The following is a 23,969-nucleotide window of genomic DNA, read 5'->3' on the forward strand; positions in this document are numbered from 1 at the left end:
AATACAAAAAAATAAGCTTTTCTTTGGGGCAAAGGGAAGTACACGTGACATGAGCTAGGGTAAGGATTCTTGTTGTGATACAAGTAAACATTAGGATACAAATTTCAAAGGCCAGGGCTATGGTTATTTTTGTGATACTAGTGCACATTACCGAGCTACAAATGACGAAGGCCCGCTGATTGACGAATGGGTACACACTATATCGGGATTTTTTTCTTAACACATGTAACGATATAGGAAACTGCAACATTCAACATTACACATGTAACAAAAAGAGGAAACTGCAACATTCAACATTACACATGTAACAAAAAGAGGAAACTGCAACATTCAACATTACACATGTAACGAAAGAGGAAGCTGCAACATTACATTGATCATTTACAACACAAAAGAGAAAACGATTGCCAACCTACCACTTTCGCAGTAAGTTCCATAGTATCCAGCTAAGCATGTTCGGCAATGGTTCCTGGAATTTTGAGTTTGACATCTTGTAACTTTTTGGGTAGTAACTTTTTGGGTAGTAACTTGTTGGGTAGCGCACGCTGTTCGGTAGACATACAGAAAATACTGAGACTGTCTTTTAAATTGTGCATGCTGTTCGTTAGATGTACAGAAAAAACAGAAACTGTCTTTTAAATTATTAAAATAATTATTTATCATTTCCCATTGGTGCCCAAGACACTCGGGTCATATGACTTACAGTTAATGCTTACAGTTTAATGCTCTCAATGTGGGAAGGGATAGTATGGTAGAGACGCCTTGGTTTCCCTAATTTAGGTCAGGTACCCATCACAGCTGGGTGGACTCGGGGATATGCACATGTTTAACACTGTGATTCGAACTCGAGACTCACTGGTAAGCAGTCGTAAGTTCTATCATCCGGCCATGTCTTCCCCATAATTAATAATATTAAATAAAACAATCTACAGCGTTTATTATACACAAAGTATAATGGAGTCTAGTATCTGTTTATTCGAGAAGTTTCTAACTGTCGTAACCCTCGATCTGGCTACCTACGCTTCAATATGGCATTTTTTTAATTGGAGAGGTCTTGTAAAAAAAAAAAACTTTGTCATGAGAATTATCTAATTTAGAGTAATAAAAGAATTGATTTTATAAGTAAACAAGAGCTAGAAAGCGGTGTTGGACAAAGCTAAATGTGATGATATAGTTAGAACAAAATTTTAAACGAATAGTAAGACCGAAACATGAATGCCTTCGTGTTTTTGTTTAATTGGCTTACCTGTAAAAAGGACCAAACAAACAAACAATATCCCTTTGTAAATCATTGGTTTGATATCTGCTAGAACATTGCAAAGGTTGAGGTATAGACACAGTGTTTAGTCTCGGTTGAATTGAGTTGAACCGCTAGAGGTGTTTCGCCCTTTTGCAAAAAATACAACATCATGTTTATCCTACCTATGTAATATTAAGCAGTAGAGGCGTAGCGAGGAGGGGGGGGGGTGCGAGCCGCACCGGGTGACACTATTTAAAGGGTGACACCAAGGTTAAAAATTGCAAAATGTACAGAAGAAAAATACATTTTTGCCAGTTAAATAAATAATTAGGCAAAGTTAAATAGTCTTTTTTAGGTACAGAGTGGTCTAGCGGTAGAGAGCTCGACTGCTAACCTGAAAGTCTCGAGTTCGAATCCGGGTTCATGTCCGTAGACCGTCCCTTAGTCCATCCAACTTTCACGTTAGGGAAAGTAAAGGCGGCTGGGCATAGTGCTGACCACACTATTTCTTCATATGCCGAGGTCACAGAAACTTGCCCTATAGACCGTCAGGTTTGAAAAGGGAACTACCTTTTTTAAAATAGTCTTTTAACTACAAATCGACAATTATAACATGAAAATGGGGGTGGCACCATGACGTCAACGTACTAACTATAGAGAAAACAATGCTACGTTTTACTATATTATTAAAATAATATACATAATACATAAAATACATAAACATCGTTACTATTAAGTGTGCAGTGATTAAAGCTTATAAGCATAAACGTAAGCGTGTGTGGCATATATTTAAATTATAGGCCTAAGTAGGTCGATACACACACACACACACATATATATATATATATATATATATATATATATATATATATATATATATATATATATATATATATATATATATATACTTTGTTTTCTGGAAGGGGGGCTGACACCAGAAGTGCCGCACCGGGTGACACCTGACCTAGCGACGCCACAGCTAAACAGGTTAGTTCATTTATAGTTTTACTAGATCTCGCCATAACACTAGCCCTGGAGCTGGTAATAACATAATCTTAGTCCTAGCCGTTGCCATTATAGCCTAATCAAAGCACAATACTTTTCCGTTGTCCCTTACGTCCCTTTAATAACTATAATCTATGCTTAAGCGTGTACGTCTGGCGCTATGTCGTGTCTATGTCTAGCACTAAGTTGATACAAATATCTATACACTTGGATGAATCTTTTTAAGGCCCAGCCCTTACGTTATCAAACCTCGGCTACACGTTCTAACAGCTTTATCGACTTGGATCAATCACGAGAATACTTTAATGACAAAATACTTTTCTGTGACACAATTATAGTAAACCATACACCATGGACCCTGTATATAAATAAATTAATTAAAAAATAAATAAATAAATAAATAAATAAATTAATTAATTAATTAATTAAATAAATAAATATATAAATAGATAAATAAATAAATAAATAAATAAATAAATAAATAAATAAATAAATAAATAAATAAATAAATAAATAAATAAATAAATAAATAAATAAATAAATAAATAAATAAATAAATAAATAAATAAATAAATAAGTACACACCCATATATATATATATATATATATATATATATATATATATATATATATATATATATATATATATATATATATATAATAGGATTGTATACATATGGAAAAATGTTTTTACCCCTCCCATGACCAATTCCTGGTTACGCCACTGCCATACACCTTTATACAAAATGCGCTTCGTCTTCGATAAGAAAGGTTATGACTCTATAGGAGAGTATAGACATTTACTTTGTATTTGGATGTGTGCGATTGTTTATTTTAGTATCACGAATGTAAAATTCGATGTGTTTAGATTATTAAAAAAATTAGGTTGAATAAGCATTGAATTCCCAATTTCGGACAAGGTGGCCCGTAGTGCAGATGAAGAAGAGTTCGTCTGTTTCTGTTACCCTGTTACAGTGGTTTATTTTGATCAGCTGTTTGCCAAACCTTCTTTACTTTCCCTAACATGATGTTAAATCGTTTATCGTTAATAAGACTCATTTATTGGCAAACAGAGTTACTTCCAGGCATCTCTTCGGAGAAGAAAGTCTACCCTACCGCCCCCCCCCCCCGAACAAAATGAAATTTATATAGAAAAAATATACTTTTAACAGTGTCCGCCCCCCAAAGAAAGTCTACCGTCGTCGTCGTCCCGTCCCCCCGAAAATTTCAAGTGCCCCCCCCCCAGGAGAAAAAAAGTCTGAAAGAAACACTGTTGGCAAAACATTACCGTCTTTATTCTAGTCTAGTAACCCACGTTTACTTAGATCTAATTACGATAAATATCTCCCCCCCCCTGGCTTTTGATCAGTGTTTCTTCCAGACTTTTTTCTCCGGGGGGGGGGGGGGGACACTTGAAATTTTCGGGGGGGGGGGGGCGGTAGACTTTCTTCGGGGGGGGGCGGACACTGTTAAAAGTATATATTTTCTATATATATTATATAAATTTCGTTTCGTTCGGAGGGGGGGGGGGCGGTAAAAAAATTTCGGGGGGGGGGGGGGGGGGGCTTAGCCCCCCCCCCCCCCCTTCCGAAGAGATGCCTGGAAGAAACTCTGCTTTTGATAAAGCTCACTATCGCTCTATCGATGCAGTGAAAATAAATTATTTAAAAAGCCAATACTTTGCGCACATTTCCGATATTTTCTTTATTTTTGTATTTGTACAGCAGCACAATCTTTGAAGCCCTGATTGTTTATATTTAGAGAAATATAAATTCTAGAATGTTTTTACAAGGTAACGAGAAAAATTAGAAAATGTTTCGCTTTTAAAAACATATTTTTTAATGCATTCATTCTTAGTCATAAGGCCTAATATACAACTGATATGTTTTTCTTCACTAGTTACTAAAGAGTTTTCTACCTCACAATTGAACCTTTCAAGTGGGAAAGAACAGTTAAGTTTACTTATTATCGGTAGCGCTGTGTCTGTATTTATTAGACCTTGATGTGTGATGTGCAACTGAAAGGCGCGTTCAAAAGTGTTATGTCGTGCAAGATGTAAAATGCAAGTTAGTGCGCAATATTGATATTTTATTTAAGAAGTAGCACTAATATCGTATCGGTTACGTTACTAGCTTGGGTTTCACAAAGAACGGGTACTGGGGGTATCTGAATGTAGCCTACAGATAGAAATGGTTCTAAAATGCATGACGTAGGCCTATTCGCCCCAGTGAATTTTACCCTCACCTTCCAATAGACTATAGACATATTTTCATTTGATTCGAATTTTTAAAGAGGGGTCATCCATAAATGACGTCACGCTATTGTGACGCTTTTTACCTCCCCCCTCCCCCCTTCCTCCCGTAACACCTCGACACAAAATGCCAGATACCCCCCCCCCCCCCACCACCAAAAATAACGTCACCTCAGCCTACAACACCCATCAAAATTGCTGTTGAATTTTTATTAAAACATCGATATTTTTCCAAACTCAGTCAAAAAAGAGTATTTTAATCCATTTCTATTACAATTTATTAAAAAAAGGTTTTCTAAAACGTGAAATAAAGGTTAAATTTTTTTTTTTCATATTAAATTATAACATAGCCTGTGTAACCAATTTACGGCAAATTGTTTTAGATGATTTAGATAGGCATTACAGCTTTCACACAAGTAAGATAAGCATCTGTTCAGAATCAGAGTTCAGCAACTTATTTCGAAGTAAAATGTCATGTATTCAGATACAGTCTCTCATTGTTATGAGAAAATTATTAACAGCAAATGCGAGTATTTTAATACGATTATACTGCAAGGGGAAACTACTCTGCGTACTAGATTTTAAATAATATTTTATGATGGCCGCGGTTTTTTAATTTTCTTATTTTGTAAGTATTAGTACAGAGCTGGACTGCTAACCCGTAAGTAGATCTAGTGCTGACCACACTAGCTAGAATCTATCTCTTCATTACTCTTCATATGACATATTATATTATGCCGAGGTCACAGAAACTAAACAAGTGAACTCTACTTCACTGGCCCCATAGTAGACCGTCATGTTTAAAACAATAAAAGTATTAAATAGTTTTTCTTACTAGATCTAAATCTAGAATTTACTCAAATTTCAAATTAAACATGACTACTGAATGATAGACATCCATATTTAATCCATTAGGCACTAATTTTGAAGTTTTTAGTTCATTTTAAACTAAATTACTTAATTTAATATTTATTGACACTCACTGCCATGGCCAACACACCTCTCCTCCATGACAACTCTACTTAAGCTTGAACGTAAAGAAAACCACAAATAGGTTAGACTTTTTAAGTGGCCATGTACCCAGAGTTCCCCACTAGTGATCATCAAATAGCGGTCATGTGGTTTAAAAAAATAAATAAATTTGGTTGTCATTCAAAAGTCGTGTCTTATTTTAAAAAGTGCATGCAATATTTGATTTATTTCTTCATATAATGATAAAACTAATAATTCTACAACCTCCAATTCATTTTTGTGACCTCCGGGCTGATATTTTAGAAGTTCTATTAATTTGAATGAGACCGACTTTTGAATTTAGCCTCCGTTCTCCAAACCAAATTTTAAAATGCTTTTCTGGCATATCTAACCCTGCCACTTATGGTTTGTTGTTATGACACGGAAATCCCGCCATTTTGCGCGTGGTAAACATTTTTAAATGTAATTAGTTGAAGGTCTCTGGAATTTGGCCGTAAAATCGCCGGAAATCAAACGTCCGGTCCGGGCGCCATATTGTTGTTAGCAACCGACCACGCCTCCAAGTTAGCGAGAAATACTAGTATTAAAAGGGAAACTTTACTGGTAAAACTCCATTTTATGATTTTAGCGCATTTTATTCCCCGCTTCACGTTCACCTCCAGTTGAGCGTATTTTATTATAAACTAATAAACACAACCGAAACACAAAAACGTTAGGAAAACACTAGATCTAGAAATCTACTTATTTTTTAATTTTTATGAATGTGATTTTTAATTTGAAAAGGTAAAAAAAAAAAAACACAAAATAGCATTAGGCCTATTAGAAGTTCTAATATTGTCTAATAATGCTATTTTGTGTGTTTTTTTTTAATAGAACTGTTCCAATTACATAGCGTGTGATTGTCAGCTGGAGAAAAATCCTTACACGGTCAAGGGTTCACAGTGAGTTCACATTATCAGCATACGTCATAGCTCGGGCAATATAGTTGTTTGAAGTTGTGTTATTGTAAGTTCATAAATGTTTATTTATAGTATCATGCCTGGGAAATACTTGTAACAATACAAACTTACCCGCCTTGCAATTGTGAGTTACGTTTACGTACTTCACCCATTGCCATTAAATTCTAACTGACACACGAACATGTTACTACATAGCTCATTCAATATTGCAAATTTGGATTTTTCTCAAGTTTTGACAAAAGTAAATTATCAAAATCTAAAACATAGTTAGAATCTAGTCTCTTTGTTTTTTTTATTCATTTGTTAAAATAAAAATACAATACAAATAAATAAATCATGTTTTCCTAACCTAATGTTTTGGTGTGTTTCGGTTATTATAATAAAATACGCTCAACTAGAGGTATACAAGAAGCGGAGAATAAAATACGCTAAAATGGAGTTTTACCAACTTTACTTTACTTAAGTATTTGGCCAAGGCTATTCCCAGCCGGTTGGGAATAGCCATATTGTATAGGCCTACTAAATATACAATTGTGAATAATATCTTAAAATAATAAAAACATTTATTGTGACTGGGGAGTGAGGTATAGATCTAGATGAAGGGAGCAGTGCTATTTTTATTTTGTTATATATATTCAACTATCAATTACTCATTGAAATAGGATGTCCTTTTTCATCAGCTATCCTATAATTCAGTCTCCATCACACTTTTGTGTTTTTTCTCTTAGCAAAAATCTAAGGGACAGGTTTTTTTTTCTTCTGATATGCCAACAATTAGATTGTACGTCACAAATGAAAAAAAAATTAACAAAAATAACCCTTCCATGAGTACTGTGAAAAAATATTTTGATGATAGGGCCCTACATTATTTCATTAATTTGAGAGTCATAGCATTATCATATGACATCTGATGGATATGAACCCACACCTTCTGGCACAACAGCCACTCCTCATGACCGCTCGACTACACATCTTCATGCCCAGTTGGGTATTTTTAACATTAGATCTATCAAAAACGGTAACGACTGTGAATAACCCCAATACACAACAACAAAACACACAAAAATGTTAGGAAATCACTCAGTCTAATTCTTTATGAATTTTTCAATTTTTGGTTTCGTTTTTTAAATTAATTTTGTCAAAACTTGAGAAAAATCCAAAATTTGGAATATTGAATGTGAATTGTGTATCACTGTATGTGTAGGCCTAGTCCTACTTTAAATTTAGATCTAAACGTCTAGATCTAGATTAAAATTTAACATTTTTTTTTTTTTAAATGTGTTCTTGCCAGTTAAGATTTTCATTGCAATGGGTTAAGTAGAAATGCATAATTGCAAGGCATGATACTATAGGGCCTAAATTATAAATTAATGTACATGAACTCACAATGACCATAAGCTATGACGTATGCTGATAATAAATTAAAGTAAGTGTGAACTCACGGTGAACCCTTGATCACGTATGTAGGGATTTTTCTCCTGCAGACGATCACACTCCATTTAATTATTTTAATGGGAACTGTGTAGCGGGGAATAAAATACGCTAAAATGGAGTTTTACCTCAGATCTATGTAACTATGTAGAATATAGTATATACCCTCTATTAAACTAAACTTTCATAGCTTTCACACCGTGTGTAGGACCTACACACTGAAAGTAGGTACTCTAGTGTAGAGTGAAAGTCTATTCCTTTTATATTTTGCCTATACATAAGGCCTATACATAATAAACCTACCAATAATATAAATCAGCTTACTAGTAATATAATAAATTATTGAAACTAAATATTATATCCTGTGACAAGTGTGAAATTATAGTAGGTCTTTATTGATAACTTACTCAATTAGAAAGCCTACAGTACAACACTGATTTGCACCAATGCTGCTATTTTCCCACGTTTTCTTTAACTTGCTTTCGTCTCTGTTTGTCTTTCCAATCAAATCTTGCGATCGGAATTTCTGGCACTTCCCAGTTAGCTAGCGCGCTGAAATTTTCAGGGAAGCTTTGTTTTGGTTGACAATTGAATATTCAATTGTTATTATTACTAAATTGATCCATGGAAACATTTTATTGATCATTTTAGACCGCTATATAATTATACAAAAAACGTGGGGGAAAAGGGACATAACCCAGTAACTGTAATTTGATGAAAACAAGGTTCGGTACTCTCCCTTTTTGCTTACTGAGTAGTGTTCACGCGGTGTTTGTGTACAAACAACCGTAACAACTGGTGGCCAGTATGGGGGAGACGATATGGTCGAGTGGTTGGGCACACGATTGCTATCCCACTCGACACGGGTTCAAATCTATGTGTTCTAGTCAGTAACGTATTCACACAACGTGTTTTTTACGAGTTGTCTTTTTACGAGACTTTAATGCTTTACAACTTTTACGAGATTTTAATGCAAACAAACAGACAAAGACTAAAAAGTAGAAAATAATAATCATTAAAAAAGTTTAAAAAAACCCACGTTTTCTGATTGAACTAAAAAGTAGAAAATAAATGCTATACATGACAATAATGCAAGCGATCACTCTACTATAAGCGATCAAAAACGTGGGGCGCCGTGATTTTCTTACAGTTTCTAATACTGTTGACTCTCTACAAGCTCCCTAATAAAAGTCAATAGTATTATCTAATCAATAGTAATATAACTTTTACTTTGGCGCCCCACGTTTTTCATCGCTTATAGTAGAGTGATCGCTTGCATTATTGTCATGTATAGCATTTATTTTCTACTTTTTAGTTCAATCAGTAAACGTGGGTTTTTTAAAACTTTTTTAATGATTATTATTATCAATATTGTTATTCTAGTATGACTGAAGGCGCACATGTAAAAATTAACACTGATGTGTCATGGCACAGCTAATATTAAAAAAACTATTTGTAAGCCTTCTCACTGAACATTTTATTTATTTTGTGCTACTAATTCATTCAACTTATTTCTACTTCTTAGATATAGATCAACATGAAGTAATAATGAATCTCAAAAATTGTATTAGTAGTAATTAGTACCTACATTATTCAATAGAATTAGATCTATTCTATAATCCATTAGTATTAGTCAACCTAATACTTAGTAATACTTTAGAAATGTAGTAGTATTTATTTAATGTAGCTACTAGACCCTCAAGCAATAACTAGCTAAGCTAGCCAAAGACTAACTACTACTAGAATTAGCACTGGTAACCTTGTAGTTTATTTGCAGTAGCTAGTAGTAAAAGTAAGTATAGTTAAGTTAGCCTATGCAATTTATTTACTACCAGAATACTGTAGCTGTATAAATAAGTTAGCAGCCAGTATGACTACTTGGTGCAAATTAGAATAAATAATAACAAACTGTAATCTTCTTTAAAAAATAATAATTTAGCTAATACTTATAATTGTCTTTGATACTGGCATACACTTGTAGTCAATTAGTATCATTGCTATCATAACTTATTTAGCTTTAGAGAAATTATGTATGTTGTAGGTATATATGGTTCTCAGAAATTTAGTCACAACTTTATACTTTCTCGTATAAGAGTATAGAGGAAGTATTGTTATGGTGCACAAAAATTGTTGAAATTTAGAAAATTTTCACTATTTTACACCTCAGTACTTTATCATATACAGAGTATATGTGACCTATTTTAATCGGGCGAAAATTCTAAATCCAGATTTATCAAAATCTCTGCATTTTACGTGTAATCGAGTCGTAAAATTTAATTTAGCAAGCATGTGGATGTGTGTCTGTTAACATGATAACAAATGAATTTATACAGAACTAATGTTTTGCACTATTTATACACGCATTGTTTGATGTTCACTTGGTGCCGTATTCTTTTTTTTAGAAGTTTGTATTCTATTTTAAAAAGTTTAAGCATGTAAAAATTGACTAAAAAGCATGTCTATATCACAAGTTGCCATCGCCTTTAGTGTTATTATTTGAGAAAGTTTAGTGGAGATCTCTCCTGCATTATTTCTATTTAACTAATATATAACTGAAGATGATAACCTTTTTTATTTTGTCAACAGGAAACAGTAAAAAAAACAACAATGGCGAAGTCAAGTCTGTCTTGTGGATTACAGTCATGCTTGGGCCAAAGCTGGAAGGAGGATCCTTTTAAAGACTTTGTTGTGATAGTTGATGGCACCGACTTTCACTGTCACAGGTTTATATTAAGTGCCTGCTCCAGTTTTTTTAAATGTATGTTCCAAAGTGATCTGAGAGAGAAACAAGATGGCTGTACGACCCTACAGGACATGAGCAGTGAAACTTTTGATGTTATAATCAACGCGATTTACAGTGGAGTTGATGGCTTGACTGAAGATAATGTGATTGACGTTTGGCATGCTACTCACATGTTGGATATACCTTTCCTTGTGCAGGAGTGTGAAGAGTTTGTGTGTCAAAATATGTGCCTGGATAACTATATTGGTTTGTTCGAAACTGCGAAACTTTTAGAATCCAAATATGTGACAGATTTCACATTAAATTTTATGAAAGCCAATTATGAGCATTTTGTAGAAACTGAAACATTCCTGAAGGTGTCTTTTAACATAATTCTTTCTTCAATCAAAGATGAAATTCTTAAAGTAACTTCTGAAAATATTGTTTTAGAATCTATATTAACATGGATTAATTATGAGAAAAGAAACATTGAAAACCCGAAAGAAATTAAGACGGTGTTAACTGATAAAGATAAAGAAGAAAGTCAGACAAGTGAAATCTCTTTGGAGGAATCTTGTAAATCAGAACAGGCAACTACAGGCTTTGATGCCCAATTTGGTTCTCCAAATGTAAATAATAGTTCTAACATAAAACGTGTGAAAGTATCAACAAAACAATTTTCCAGGCATGCTAAGAGAGATCGATTTCTAAGAGAAGAAACAACAGAGGAAGAAAAGAAAGACCAGCTTGTGAAGCTTTTGTCAGCTGCTAGGACTACATTGGCGACACGAGATTACTTAGACAAATTGATGGAACATCCGTTAATTTTATCATGTCCTGAAGCATTCAAGATTATTCATGACTCGCTGATGTGCATGTGGAACTCTTCAGCTACTAACACACTCAGTGACTACAGACTCAGTAGTTCTTCTAGAAGTGTCATGGCATTTGTATCTAAAAACCAAGTTAAATTGTTTTCATTTAATGATGAAAATATATACCCTCTTGATAATATTAATAAACATGAAATTGATACTTCATGTGACATTGCATGCATAAATTCAGCAATTTTCTATTTTCACTCTGACACTTATAACAAGAAAAGTGAAGATGGTACCTGGTACAGTTTTTCACGTAGTTGCCATACAGTAGCAAAACTTGATGACAACAGAAGAGCACCTACAGCAATTTGTAGGAAAGACACAGACACATGTAATAAAATACTGGTACCTTTTCAGAACTCTATTTTTTTGTTGTTACATTCAAAATCTAAACAAGTTACAACTATAGACTCATCTAGTCAGTTAAACATTCTAAAATTACCTAAACAACCTCAGGAGGTGATTGTCTATGATGACAACATTATAATAATTTATCGGTTCACTGCTGAGTGTTACAACATCACTACTAAACTTTTTGAACCGTACAATTTTGAAGGCGTAACTATCGATTTTGTTTCCTTCTTCAAAGGCAAAGATCTTTTTGTCGTCCAGGATAATGGTGTCTTAAGAAAAGTTGGCAAAGACATTAGGTCAAAGATAGAGCTTAAAGTTATCACAAAACTTTGGGATGGAGATATTTCACTTGCTGGAGCTGCTTACTTCAGAGACAGTCTATATCTTTTTTCTCACCAAAAATCTAACACTGTTATCTCACAGTTTCCTGAGTTGTTTAAAAATATCCGCTTGATAACAGTAGAAAGTGAGACCAACTTGACCCCTATGGTGGTGCCTGTCTCTTGGTTAAAAAGGCATATTGAGTGACACATATAAGCTAAAAGTAAATGAAAAGTTCAAATAAAATTTTCTTAATCGCATTTATTTTTTGTTTTGATTATTTTTCAGCAGACTGCATAACATGTAGTGTTTATTCTTGTTTTATTTTGTATAAAATCAAACAATATGTTAGCTGATGTTATTGATTTGAAGAGTTTGTTTACTGTTTTGTTCAATTAATCCTGTAATTATTTTTTAAAAATCTTATAATTATAAAAATATATATATTCAAAAATTTATAAACATGGTAGTTTATTTTAACTCATTGTAATTTTTCATTTTCAAATCATTACAGTTCATAATAAAAAAAATGACTGTTTCGAAAATTGTATTCTTTTTAACATTGCTCATTTTGTGAATGTTTAAAACTCAAATTGATTTAAAATTTATTGACTTTGCATATATCTATAATTTATTAATTATACCAACTTTAGGGGTATATGATTATAATAATGTGTCAGTTACTAAATTATTTAATTGGGATAATTAGCACCAACTATCTGTCTGCTAAGTTGTCTAATTTTGCAATATTTGTTCAGAAAAATAATTTTTAAAAACTTTAGTTTAAAATTGTATCACACACACACATATATATATATATATATATATATATATATATATATATAACAATATCCTTTTTTATACTTTGAGGGAAAAAAAGATGTTAAGGTAATCTTTTTTCTCTTAGCTTTTTCACATACACATGTTAGAAAATGATAAAATATAAACTCTGAAACTGTCAGTGTAGTAGAGATCCTTATTCTCTGACAATGTGTGTATCTATATTTATAAAAGCAAAGTGGGTGATTTTTGTTTGGTTTGTTTGTTACACTTATTAGATTGGATACTTGCAGGTTGCAGGGATATTGTTATTGACAAAGTTTGTTGCTCAATCTCTTTTTACCAGGGAAATTAAAGTAATCTCACTAATTGAGTTTAAAGTGACCTAGAATGACCACAGCCTTATATAAATTATCTATTTTTAAAGTGCTTGAATTAGATCGACCACTTGCAGATGCTACAAAAAGTTGATATTTGGTAAGGAGACAGCTCTGGAGTCGCAAGCATCTGGAAAAATATCAGATTCTCAAAATTGTAATACTAAGTGGTTAATAATTTAAGACTTTTACTCCTCAATTTACTTTTAAAGGAACATAATAGCGTCAGGAATTTAAACTTTTAATTTTCCCTTCTCTTTGAATGCACACCAAATTAAACGAAGAAACCATTTGGATTAAAGAAACATTCCTTTAAAATAAATACTTAACGGTTCTCAAATAGGTGTGAAAATTAATAAAAAAATGGACTATGTCTATAGCTCAATTTTACTAACGTAAAGGGATACAACTGCGTCTTGAATTTCATCTTTTAATTTTCTCATTTCTTTGGTCCCACACTAAAGTCAACAATAATAACAATAACATGCTGGTCAAAAGAAAACTTTAAAATTTATTCTTCGCAAAGGGGTCGGCGTGGTCGAGTCGGTAAAGCTCATGGTTGCTAAACCGAAAAGTCTCGAGTTCGAACCCTCGGGCAGATGAGGCTCGTTAGCTGGGGAAAGCCACTCTTCTAGGAGAGACAACTCCAAAATTAAACAACTGCTGCCTTGTAGTTTGTTCTTGGTTGGACAAAGGCTATGGAAGCAAATCCAAAAAGAAAAGCAGGCTGAAATCGGAGTCAATGGCCTCAATGGCGCATAACCAGTTGACACGTAACGCTTAATTGTGTTAGAGGCGTGGTCGAGTCGGCAAAAAGCTCATGGTTGATAAATTCGAACAAAGTCTCGAGTTCCAACCCACTGGCAGATAAATCTCGATCCCATTCAACACTAATAATTAAGAACGAAGAAGAAGAAGAAGAAAAGATTCTTCGCAATTTTCAAATAGGTGTGAAAATTAAACTTAAACCCTATCTAATAACTAATATTTCAGATAAATATACACATTTATATATATATATATATATATATATATATATATATATATATATATATATATATTCTCACAAGTAGATACATTTATAGGATGTGGATGCAAATGCATCACTACGTTCACATACATACGCTGTCAAAATAATTACATACGAGTATGTATAATCCAATCACACGCACATACTGACACGCAAAAGCACATGCACATTTAAACAAATTCACAAATGCATCTGCTCATGCACACACAAAAGTTGAAGCATGTGCCTGTACATGCTCACACAATATCAACACATTTTTTTACACTATACATTTGAATTTTATATTTTACTAGCCGTCCCGGCCAGGCCCTGCTCTGGCTTCTGTGAAAAATCCTTCTGTTAAAGACCATCACCTGTGTGTTTAGTAATCATCATAAACCCGGCATTGCCCACCCAAACCACAACCAACCAAAACCAAAACAACAAAACGCAAACATAACGCTAACACAATTACAAATACAAACGAAAACAAAAACTTACAACAAACCAACCACAACCACAAACACCAATACGAACACAAAGAAAAAAGCAAACGAAAACAAACCAAATCCAAACACAAAACCAACCACAAACACAAACCCAAAGAAAAAAACAAACGAAAAAGCAAACGAAAACAAACCAAATACAAACGCAAAACCAACCACAAACCCAAAGAAAAAAAACACAAAAGAAAAAACAAACGAAAACAAACCAAATCCAAACGCAAAACCAACCTCAAACACAAATACAAACACAAACCCAATGAAAATAAAACACAAACGAAAACGAAAAAAGAAAGAACAAAAACGAACCAAATCAAAACGCAACCACTAACGCAAACCCAACCTAAACACAAAGAAAACACTAACGCGAATATAAACGCAAAGTGCTCACGGGGCTGAATCGCCTACTTCAACTTAATAAACGACTATAGTACCCCAACTTATTCATAGTCTTTTGCACTCACTTTAATGAACGTAGGCGCGAAACCGAACACGGGAGGCCCGGGACCCCAAAAAGCACCCTGTCTGGGCGCCAGAGGACGCACCATGACGTCACCGCCTGATTGAACTTAGTAAACGCCTATAGTGCATAACTTATTTATAGTCTTTTGAACTCACGCGAACGTAGATACCATAGCGTACACCGGAAGGCCCGGGGCGCCAAATAGCACCCTGTCGGTGTGCCGGATGACGCCCGGATTTGATTCACTTAAAGACTGTAGTAACCTATCTAATCTATAGTCTATCGCACTGTTTAAAACAAAATTATGCAGCATAGCGCTCACATGATAGCCCAGGGTGCCAAATCAAACCGTGCAGGGGCGCCGGCGGACGCGCCTGTTTCAATTTAGTGAACAAAAATGATAATACTCCAAGCTTATCCGTAAATGGAAAGAAATAAACGTATATGATTTGTAGGACCTGGCTTATTAAATGTTATTGATTTTAAAAAAAAATAATTATTATTGAACAGTATGTTCAGTGTATAGAATAAATAAAAGGCAGTGTTAAAAATACCTAACGACATTGCACTTAATCAATCCCCGCTAATTGTGTAATTTTTTTTTTCTTAACACCAAAAACAAAGTAATAAAATGTTAATTCTCTCTTCTTAAGGATTTATTTTTCATTAAAGGGAAGTAACTTTGCAGTCAATACATTTCCGACACAATTTTAGAAATTTTATAAACGTCGATACACTTTTTAAAAATTTTATGTCGCGTTCATAATTGAAAATTATTCTTCTAAGTAAATAGAATGAAAATTGTTTTTAAAGACTTTCAATGGTAATTTTTTGACTCGTAAATTTAGACTTTGAGCACGATAAAAAATCTAACACTTAAATCCGTAGAAGTGTCAACGACAAACTTTTTTTTTGCCACACGTTACAGAACTGAGCTTTATATATTAGATTTTAGAGACACAAAGAACAGGCTGAGAGCATTTTTGGTCTTTACCATGGCTTGGTACGTAAATATTCCTTGAGTTGCTATAAACATAAAATTACTCTAAGCATAATTTAAATTAATTAGGCAAAATAAAATAAATATTAAAAAATCTTTTTAAAAACAAGCGTTTAACTGCATTGAAATTAAGAAAATAAAAGAAATTTTTACCAAGAAAAGCTTTGGTCTCTCATTACATCACTTACATTTTGTAGTTTGTTCTTGGTTGGACAGTGTATTTTAGAAATATATAGATCTAGGCTAAACCAAAAACACGCGAGTTTAATGTCGAAGGGCTGCCACAATCCTTTATACACGGGAGATTTTCCTCACTTACATAACAGTCGAAGAAAACTTTTTGCCTTGTTTTCTTATGTTTAGGGATATCCAATTTAGATATCACTAAAATATTCACTCCAAGGGCAGAGGTTATTTACACACCTTAAATAATCTCCTAAATGTAATAATTTGAGATAATGTTAATGAATTTCTTAGCTGAAATGACAGGATTTGTGAAAACAAGTACTCTTATTGAAGGAAAACTGGAAAAACCGATTTTAATAATTTCCTTTTATATTTAAGCAATATTTGAAAGATTTATAAATTTTAAGGTAATCTATCTATTTAGGTTAACTACCTCATTGTCAATGCTTTAATAGTAATAGAAGTAGATCTATATTGTGAAATATTTGTGTCAAATATTATTAGGCTATAGATAACTGAAAAATAAACCAAAATCAATGGCTAAATAATAAATATATCAATAGGCCCTATTATACGGCCCATAGGCCAGAAATTAACTTTAAACATCAGTGTTTGCGATTTGCGTGCAAGATTTGATATATAAACAACAGTCATTTGTAAAATAGAGTGGCTTCCCCAAAGTAAAACATAAACAAGATGGCTATTAGCCAGTATTAGGCTATTAAAGATTCTAGTAAATGTCAGTAAATGAGCATGGTTGCATCTGATGAAACATCGCTAGTCTTCATTTGTCATTTATTACTGAAAAGTTTTAATTCAATTGTTTAAAAACAGGTACATAAACAAAACAAGGACACATTTTTGTATTTTTCAAAACATAAATCCTTATCGAAATGTGAAATAATCATTAAAATTTAAGGAGTCATCTGTTTTACGATTTTACGTACCTCAAACGATAGATTATCAATTTTAAAAAAATGTTTTCATAAGTAGGCGAAAGTAAACGAATACATTTTTATTGTTTCGAATAATCTAAATACGCAATTTTAATATTAGCGCCAAAACATATTGGAAATTCCCAATGCCGAATCGTAATGGAGGCGAGCGAGTTGACGAGATTCCGTCCCCAATGTTGTTGACATGGAATAAAAACGTGCTTTTTAGATTTAGACGGTAAAAAAAAATAAAAAATAAAAACTTAAGCCTAAAATTAATTTAGAAATTTTATATTTTTAGAATAAATGTTATAAAAGTTGCAAATCCAGAGAACTTGAAAATAATTTGTTGAGTTTAAGGCTACATTTCTATTTATTTTCATCAAGCCTAAGTTATAACCGGATGTTTCACTTTCGTAAGACAAATATTGATTGGCTGTACAGTAACTTAGTGATCGATAACTATTTGTTTACAAAACTTTGCAGATCAAGTTTTTAAATTACAATGCAAATTTAAAACCCCATGACCTAGTTTTCTATTTTTAGCTTACAATGTGTACAATAAAATCAATGGCGGCCTATCCAATAGCAGGATGCCATTGTTTATGTCGCCATTACACGTGAAAACCAAATTGTTTTTGCTTTTTTTTTAATTTTTATTTAGTTACCGAAAATATTATAAACATCAAATACATCCAATCTTTAGTAAAGTCCGAAAAAACCCAGATATACAGGATTTTATAACCATACTAATTGTAACTACGCTGTGCATGATTTTTAAATGAATTTATACACCTCTCAAATACCTTTGAGACTTTTCTCGCTGGTGTCCATTTCCATTCTTTCTAGATTCTAGATCTAGAAATTATGATTAGACCTGTTGTCTAACCATACTGAATTCATTAAAGATCTAAATATTCTGAAACAAGACAGGTTTAATGTATAATCTTTTTAAACATGCTATATTACAATATATCATTTTGTATTTTTAATTATATTAATTTCGAATCATTCTAAGAACTGTATTATTAGTATTATATTATGTCACGACATCGGTTTAAGTCCGAGATCGTCTTCAATGGACACCAGCGAGAAAAGTCTCAAAGGTATTTGAGAGGTCCATAAATTAATTTTAAAATCTTGCACTGCGTAGTTACCATCAATATGGTTATAAAATCCTGTCTGTCTGGTTTTTTTCGGACTTTACTAAAGATTGGATGTTTTTAATATTTTCGGTAATTAAATACAAATTAAAAAAAAAAAGCAAAAACAATTTGGTTTTCATGTGTAATGGCGACATAAACAATGGCCGCCATAAATTTTATTGTAAACACTGTAAGCTAAAAATAGAAAAAATAGGTCATGGTGGCAAAATTTTGTAAACAAAATAACTATAAAGTGGGACTGTCAGAAATCGATCACGGAGTTCCTTTACAGCCAATCAATGTTTGTCTTACGAAAGTGAAGCATCGGGTTATAACTTAGGCTTCATGAAAATAAATAGAAATGTAGCCTTAAACTCAACAAATTATTTTCTAGTTCTCTGGATCTGCAACTTGTATAGAATTGATTCTAAAAATATTAAATTTCTGAATTAATTTTAGGCTTAAGTTTTTAATAAAATTTTATCTTTTATTATTTGTATGGTCCTAAATCTAAAAAAGCACATTTTTATTCCATGTCAACAACATTACGGAAGGAATCTCGTCAACTCGCTGGTGTCCATTATGGCTTAACGTTTCTTCTTTTCAAACTTAAAAAACATACTTTTTATTTTATATTCTATGAGTTAATGAAAATAATACATCAGATCAATGTATTAATATATTTGTGCGTATGCTTTAAAGTAGTTTTTAAGTAAGTGAAGTGCTTGAACATTTTCATTTACAATATTTATCATTATAATTATAAGATATTTTGCCAAAGAAATAAATAATAAGTATAAATTTTGTTTCTAATATTTGGTCATCAGAGAATTAGTGTCATCACAACTGTTTTTTCTAGTTATCTAATATCATACTAATATGCGAATGAGCTTTAATTCAGTAATCAAATTCAATTTTTGAAATGCCGATTACATTCTTTTGTCAACAGAAAATAAAATAACCGTTATTTAAAACAATGGTGAAGTCAAGCCTTGCCCGTGGACTCCAGTCATGCTTGGGCCAAAGCTGGAAGGAGGATCCTTTTAAAGACTTTGTTGTGATAGTTGAAGACACCGACTTTCACTGTCACAGGTTTATATTAAGTGCCTGCTCCAGTTTTTTTAAATGTATGTTCCAATCTGACTTGAGAGAGAAACAAGATGGCTGTACGACCCTACGTGAGATGAGCAGTGAAACTTTTGATGTTATAATCAACGCGATTTACAGTGGAGTTGATGGCTTGACTAAAGATAATGTGATAGACGTCTGGCACGCTACTCACATGTTGGATATACCTTTCCTTGTGCAAGAGTGTGAAGAATTTGCGTGCAAAAATATGTGCCTCGATAACTATATTGTTTTATATGAAACAGCGAAACTTTTAGAATCAAAATACGTTATAAATTTTGCATTAAAGTTTATGAAAGCCAATTATGAGCATTTTGTAGAAACTGAAACATTTCTGAATGTTTCTTTTAACATAATTCTTTCTTCAATTATAGATGATTATCTGGAAGTAACTTCCGAAAATATTGTTTTAGAATCTATATTAACATGGATTAATTATGAGAAACAAAGCTTTCAAAACCTAAAAGAAATTAAGACAGTGGTAACTGATAAAGATAAAGAAGAAAGTCAGACAAGTGAAATCTCTTTTGACGAATCTTGTAAATCAGAACAGGCAACTACAGGCTTTGATGCCCAATTTGGTTCTCCAAATGTAAATAATAGTTCTAACATGAAACGTGTGAAAGTATCAACAAAACAGATTTCCAGGCATGCTAAGAGAGATCGATTTCTAAGAGAAGAAACAACAGAGGAAGAAAAGAAAGATCAGCTTGTGAAGCTTTTGTCAGCTGCTAGGACTACATTGGCGACACGAGATTACTTAGACAAATTGATGGAACATCCGTTAATTTTATCAAGTCCTGAAGCATTCAAGATTATTCATGACTCGCTGATGAGCATTTGGAACTCTTCATCCACTAACGCAATCAAAGACTACAGACTCAGTAGTTCTTCTAGAAGTGTCATGGCATTTGTATCTAAAAACGAAGTAAAATTGTTTTCATTTAATGATGAAAATATATACTCTCTTGGTAATATTAGTGACCATGTGATAGACACTTCGTGTGGAATTGCATCACTTAATTCAGCATTTTTCTATTTTTACAACGAACCAAATGAGATTATGTCATCTAATAAGCGTAGCTGGTCCACTATCTCACGCCCACGCCACATATTGACAAAACTGAATGACAGTCCCACAGCACCAACAACAATAGTTTGTCAGAAAGATAAAGACTCAAACAATAATACGTTGGTACCTTTTCACAACAGTATCTTTTTGTTGTTATGTTCAGAATGTAATATTTCAAGTATAGACTCATCAAGTCAATTAGTTACTTTAAAACTAACTAAAGTTCCAAAAAGAGCGATTGTGTATGAAGACAATATAATAATAATATATAATTCCGTAGAAGTTGATTGTTACAACGTCACTACTAAACATTTTGAGCAGTACACTTTTGACGAAATTAGTATCGACTTCGTTTCATTCTTCAAAGGCAAGGATCTTTTTATTCTTCAGGGTAATGGTGTCTTAAGAAAAGTTGACAAAAACATTAGGTCAAAGATAGAGCTTAAAGTACTCACAAAACTTTGGGATGGAGATATTTCACTTACTGGAGCTGCTTACTTTAGAAACAATCTCATTCTTTTTTCTAAACAAAAATACAAGACAGAAATCTCCCCGTTGCCTGGGTTGTTTGAAAATATCCGGTTAATAACAATAGTAAGTGAGACAAACTTGACCCCTATGGTGGTACCAGACTCTTGGTTAGAAACGAATGTAGAATGAAACAGAAGTTACAAGTAAAAGAGAAGTTTATACAATTGTCTTAAGAGTGAAGTTTCTAAAATAACGATAATTTGAGTATCGGTTCAGTTAACGGACGATATTTTAAACATATGTAAACGGTCTTGTTTTCTTGATTCTCTAAAATTTTACGTTTTCCGAATTCTGAAAAAAAAACAATCGCTCCTACTGGACCGATTTCTTCAAAACGTTTAATAAGCTTTTATTTAACTTGCTTCTTCTGTCTGTCTAGACTGAAACGGGAGAGCGAAATTTAGGGCAATTTCTCTGAAATTCGGCATGTGGGCCTAGACCCAATGACAATGCAATATGACATTTAAGTTTGACTTATTAGGATGACTAATTATTTTTCATAAATTAATTAAATAATTCTGAAATTAGTAGGCAGACTTGTCCTTGTGGGACAGCCACTGTTGATTTCATTACAATTTTTTTTCTTTAGTTAGCTAGAAGCTAGACATAGACGATATCAACCGACAGATTCTGGTGAGCTGCAGTTCGGGCCGAATGTTTACAATCGTAGAACTGATCGAATATTAGGGGCAGATGATAAAGTTTTTAAACGATTTAAAAATTAGGGGAGGTAAGAAAATTAAAAAATTGCTATCGTCTGTAAACATGGTACCGGACGTCTGCTTTCAAGGGGTAGATAATCGTCTTTAAGATATCGCGAGCTACTGATGGTATTATAAAGAAAATATTTTTAGTCGTGTCGACTTCATAAATTAGGAATCACTAAAAAGTAGTAAATAAAACATATATATGTATATATAAATATATATATATATATATATATATATATATATATATATATATATATATATATATATATATATATATATAGCACATTTATAGTAACAAGCTTTTAAATGCACTGAAAATAAGAACATAAAGTAATTTTACTTTCTTTAATAAAAGCTTTGGTCGCTCGTCAGATCTCTTTCATAGTTTAATGATAAAGCGTTTATGAAAGAAAGCAAATTTATTTTATTTTCGTATTTTCAGTGCATTTAAAAGCTTGTTATCATAAAGTGTTTTTTTTTTATATTTGTTTTTTTATATGTAGGCCCATCTAGTCTCAATGACAATGCATTGGGACATGACATGTGGCTAAATTTGATGTTAAGTGAATTTTTCCAGAAGTGTTTATATAGTCATAATTTTGCATAAAATTCATTAGCACAATGTTGACTATGTCATCTGTTGTTATTAATTTGATAAGATTTCATTTTGTGCCTTCTGTTCAATTCATTCTTTATATTTTATAACATTTCTTAATTAAAAATAATTTTAAAATATTAAACAAATGTAGAGTTTTTTTTTTTTTTTGCTGTAAAGTATTTTTGAAAAAAAAATGTTAGACTAGAATTTAATTTTAAAAAATTTACATTTATAGTTCAAAATAAATAATAATTACTAGTTGTAAAATTGTATTTAATGTGTTTGTGTGTGTTTGTGTGTGTGTGTGTGACTTCAAATGAATAAAATGATACCTAGGCACTCACTACGGGAAAACTACTACACTCGCAAAATAAATTCTAGCTTTTGATTAAAAAAAGTATAATAAAACACATCAGTATACACATCACTATATTTTTAAAAAGTAGAATATAGTAGGATTTTAATTCTTATAAATAAATTATTATAATCGCAATTAAAACACAACAATTAAGCCTTTAGTTACAATTTAAATTAAATTTCTATGATTATATTGTTATGGTTTAATTTTTTATATAATAGTTTAATTTAAGAGCATTATTCTTGTTGTAGGTTTCCTATGTATTTTAATAATAAAAATTATCAACTCTAAAGCGATGCTTATGTTTCCATTTAAAGCAATATTTTAGAACTAAAACTTAATGGGTTTAGAACTTTTTTGTTCTAAAATTAGAAAAAGCAACAATTAACATCGATGTAACATTGTAATCTATTAGTCACAGTACAAGGCACATTAAGGCATATAATGTTACATTTTAATTTTTCCTCTAAATTCATGTGGACTTCAACGGAAAAATGACTACGTATAAAAAGTTTTAAATTATCTATTAAAAAGGTTCATTATTGAAAAGTTGATTAAATAATTTAATGTATGTGAGTTACTAACAGTATGTATTGTGACACATTTTACAATTTGAGAATTACAGCTGTCAGCTTACACATAACATCTGTCAAAGTTTTCATTAAATCAAATATATCATCGTATAGGCCTACTCTCTCTGTATTCATTTCACTTAAAGCGTAGCCTACTATTCTAACACATCCTGAAGACAAACTATTTGGGTTATTTGAGATTTCACCTTTTTAGAAACCATTCAATAGGTTTTGATAGAGCACGTTTAAAATAATTTTCTCCTTATCTATACAGAACTTACTTGTTCATTTTATGAGCTATAGAAAAAAACAATGGGGGTTAAAAACATTTGCCCAAGAAAGGAATAGCTTACAACTATTTTTATCGAATATTCCCAGACTTAAGCAAGGTAAGTTATGTAGGTTAATAATGACTACATTTCTTTAAGTTTATTTTTATCTCGAAAGATTAACGACTGTATTTTTG

General features: G+C 32.3%; 1 protein-coding gene across 1 annotated transcript; it reads left to right on the forward strand.

Moving 5' to 3' along the window:
• Positions 1-18,239: 18,239 nt before the first annotated feature.
• On the forward strand, positions 18,240-21,538 carry LOC131950986 (uncharacterized). Its single transcript, XM_059313220.1, has 2 exons — positions 18,240-18,322; positions 19,484-21,538. Exon 2 carries the CDS (start codon positions 19,511-19,513, stop codon positions 21,392-21,394), a length of 1,884 nt encoding a protein of 627 aa, XP_059169203.1. The 5' UTR covers positions 18,240-18,322; positions 19,484-19,510; the 3' UTR covers positions 21,395-21,538.
• The last annotated feature ends 2,431 nt before the right edge of the window (positions 21,539-23,969 follow it).

This window comes from Physella acuta, unplaced genomic scaffold, assembly GCF_028476545.2.
Source record: "Physella acuta isolate Inbredline_101_S28 unplaced genomic scaffold, ASM2847654v3 ptg000064l, whole genome shotgun sequence".
Lineage (NCBI taxonomy): Eukaryota > Metazoa > Mollusca > Gastropoda > Physidae > Physella > Physella acuta.

What these genes read in the sequence shown, in the direction of transcription:
- LOC131950986 (XM_059313220.1), top strand. Translation starts at nt 19,511, where the DNA reads ATGGTGAAGTCAAGCCTTGCCCGTGGACTCCAGTCATGCTTGGGCCAA.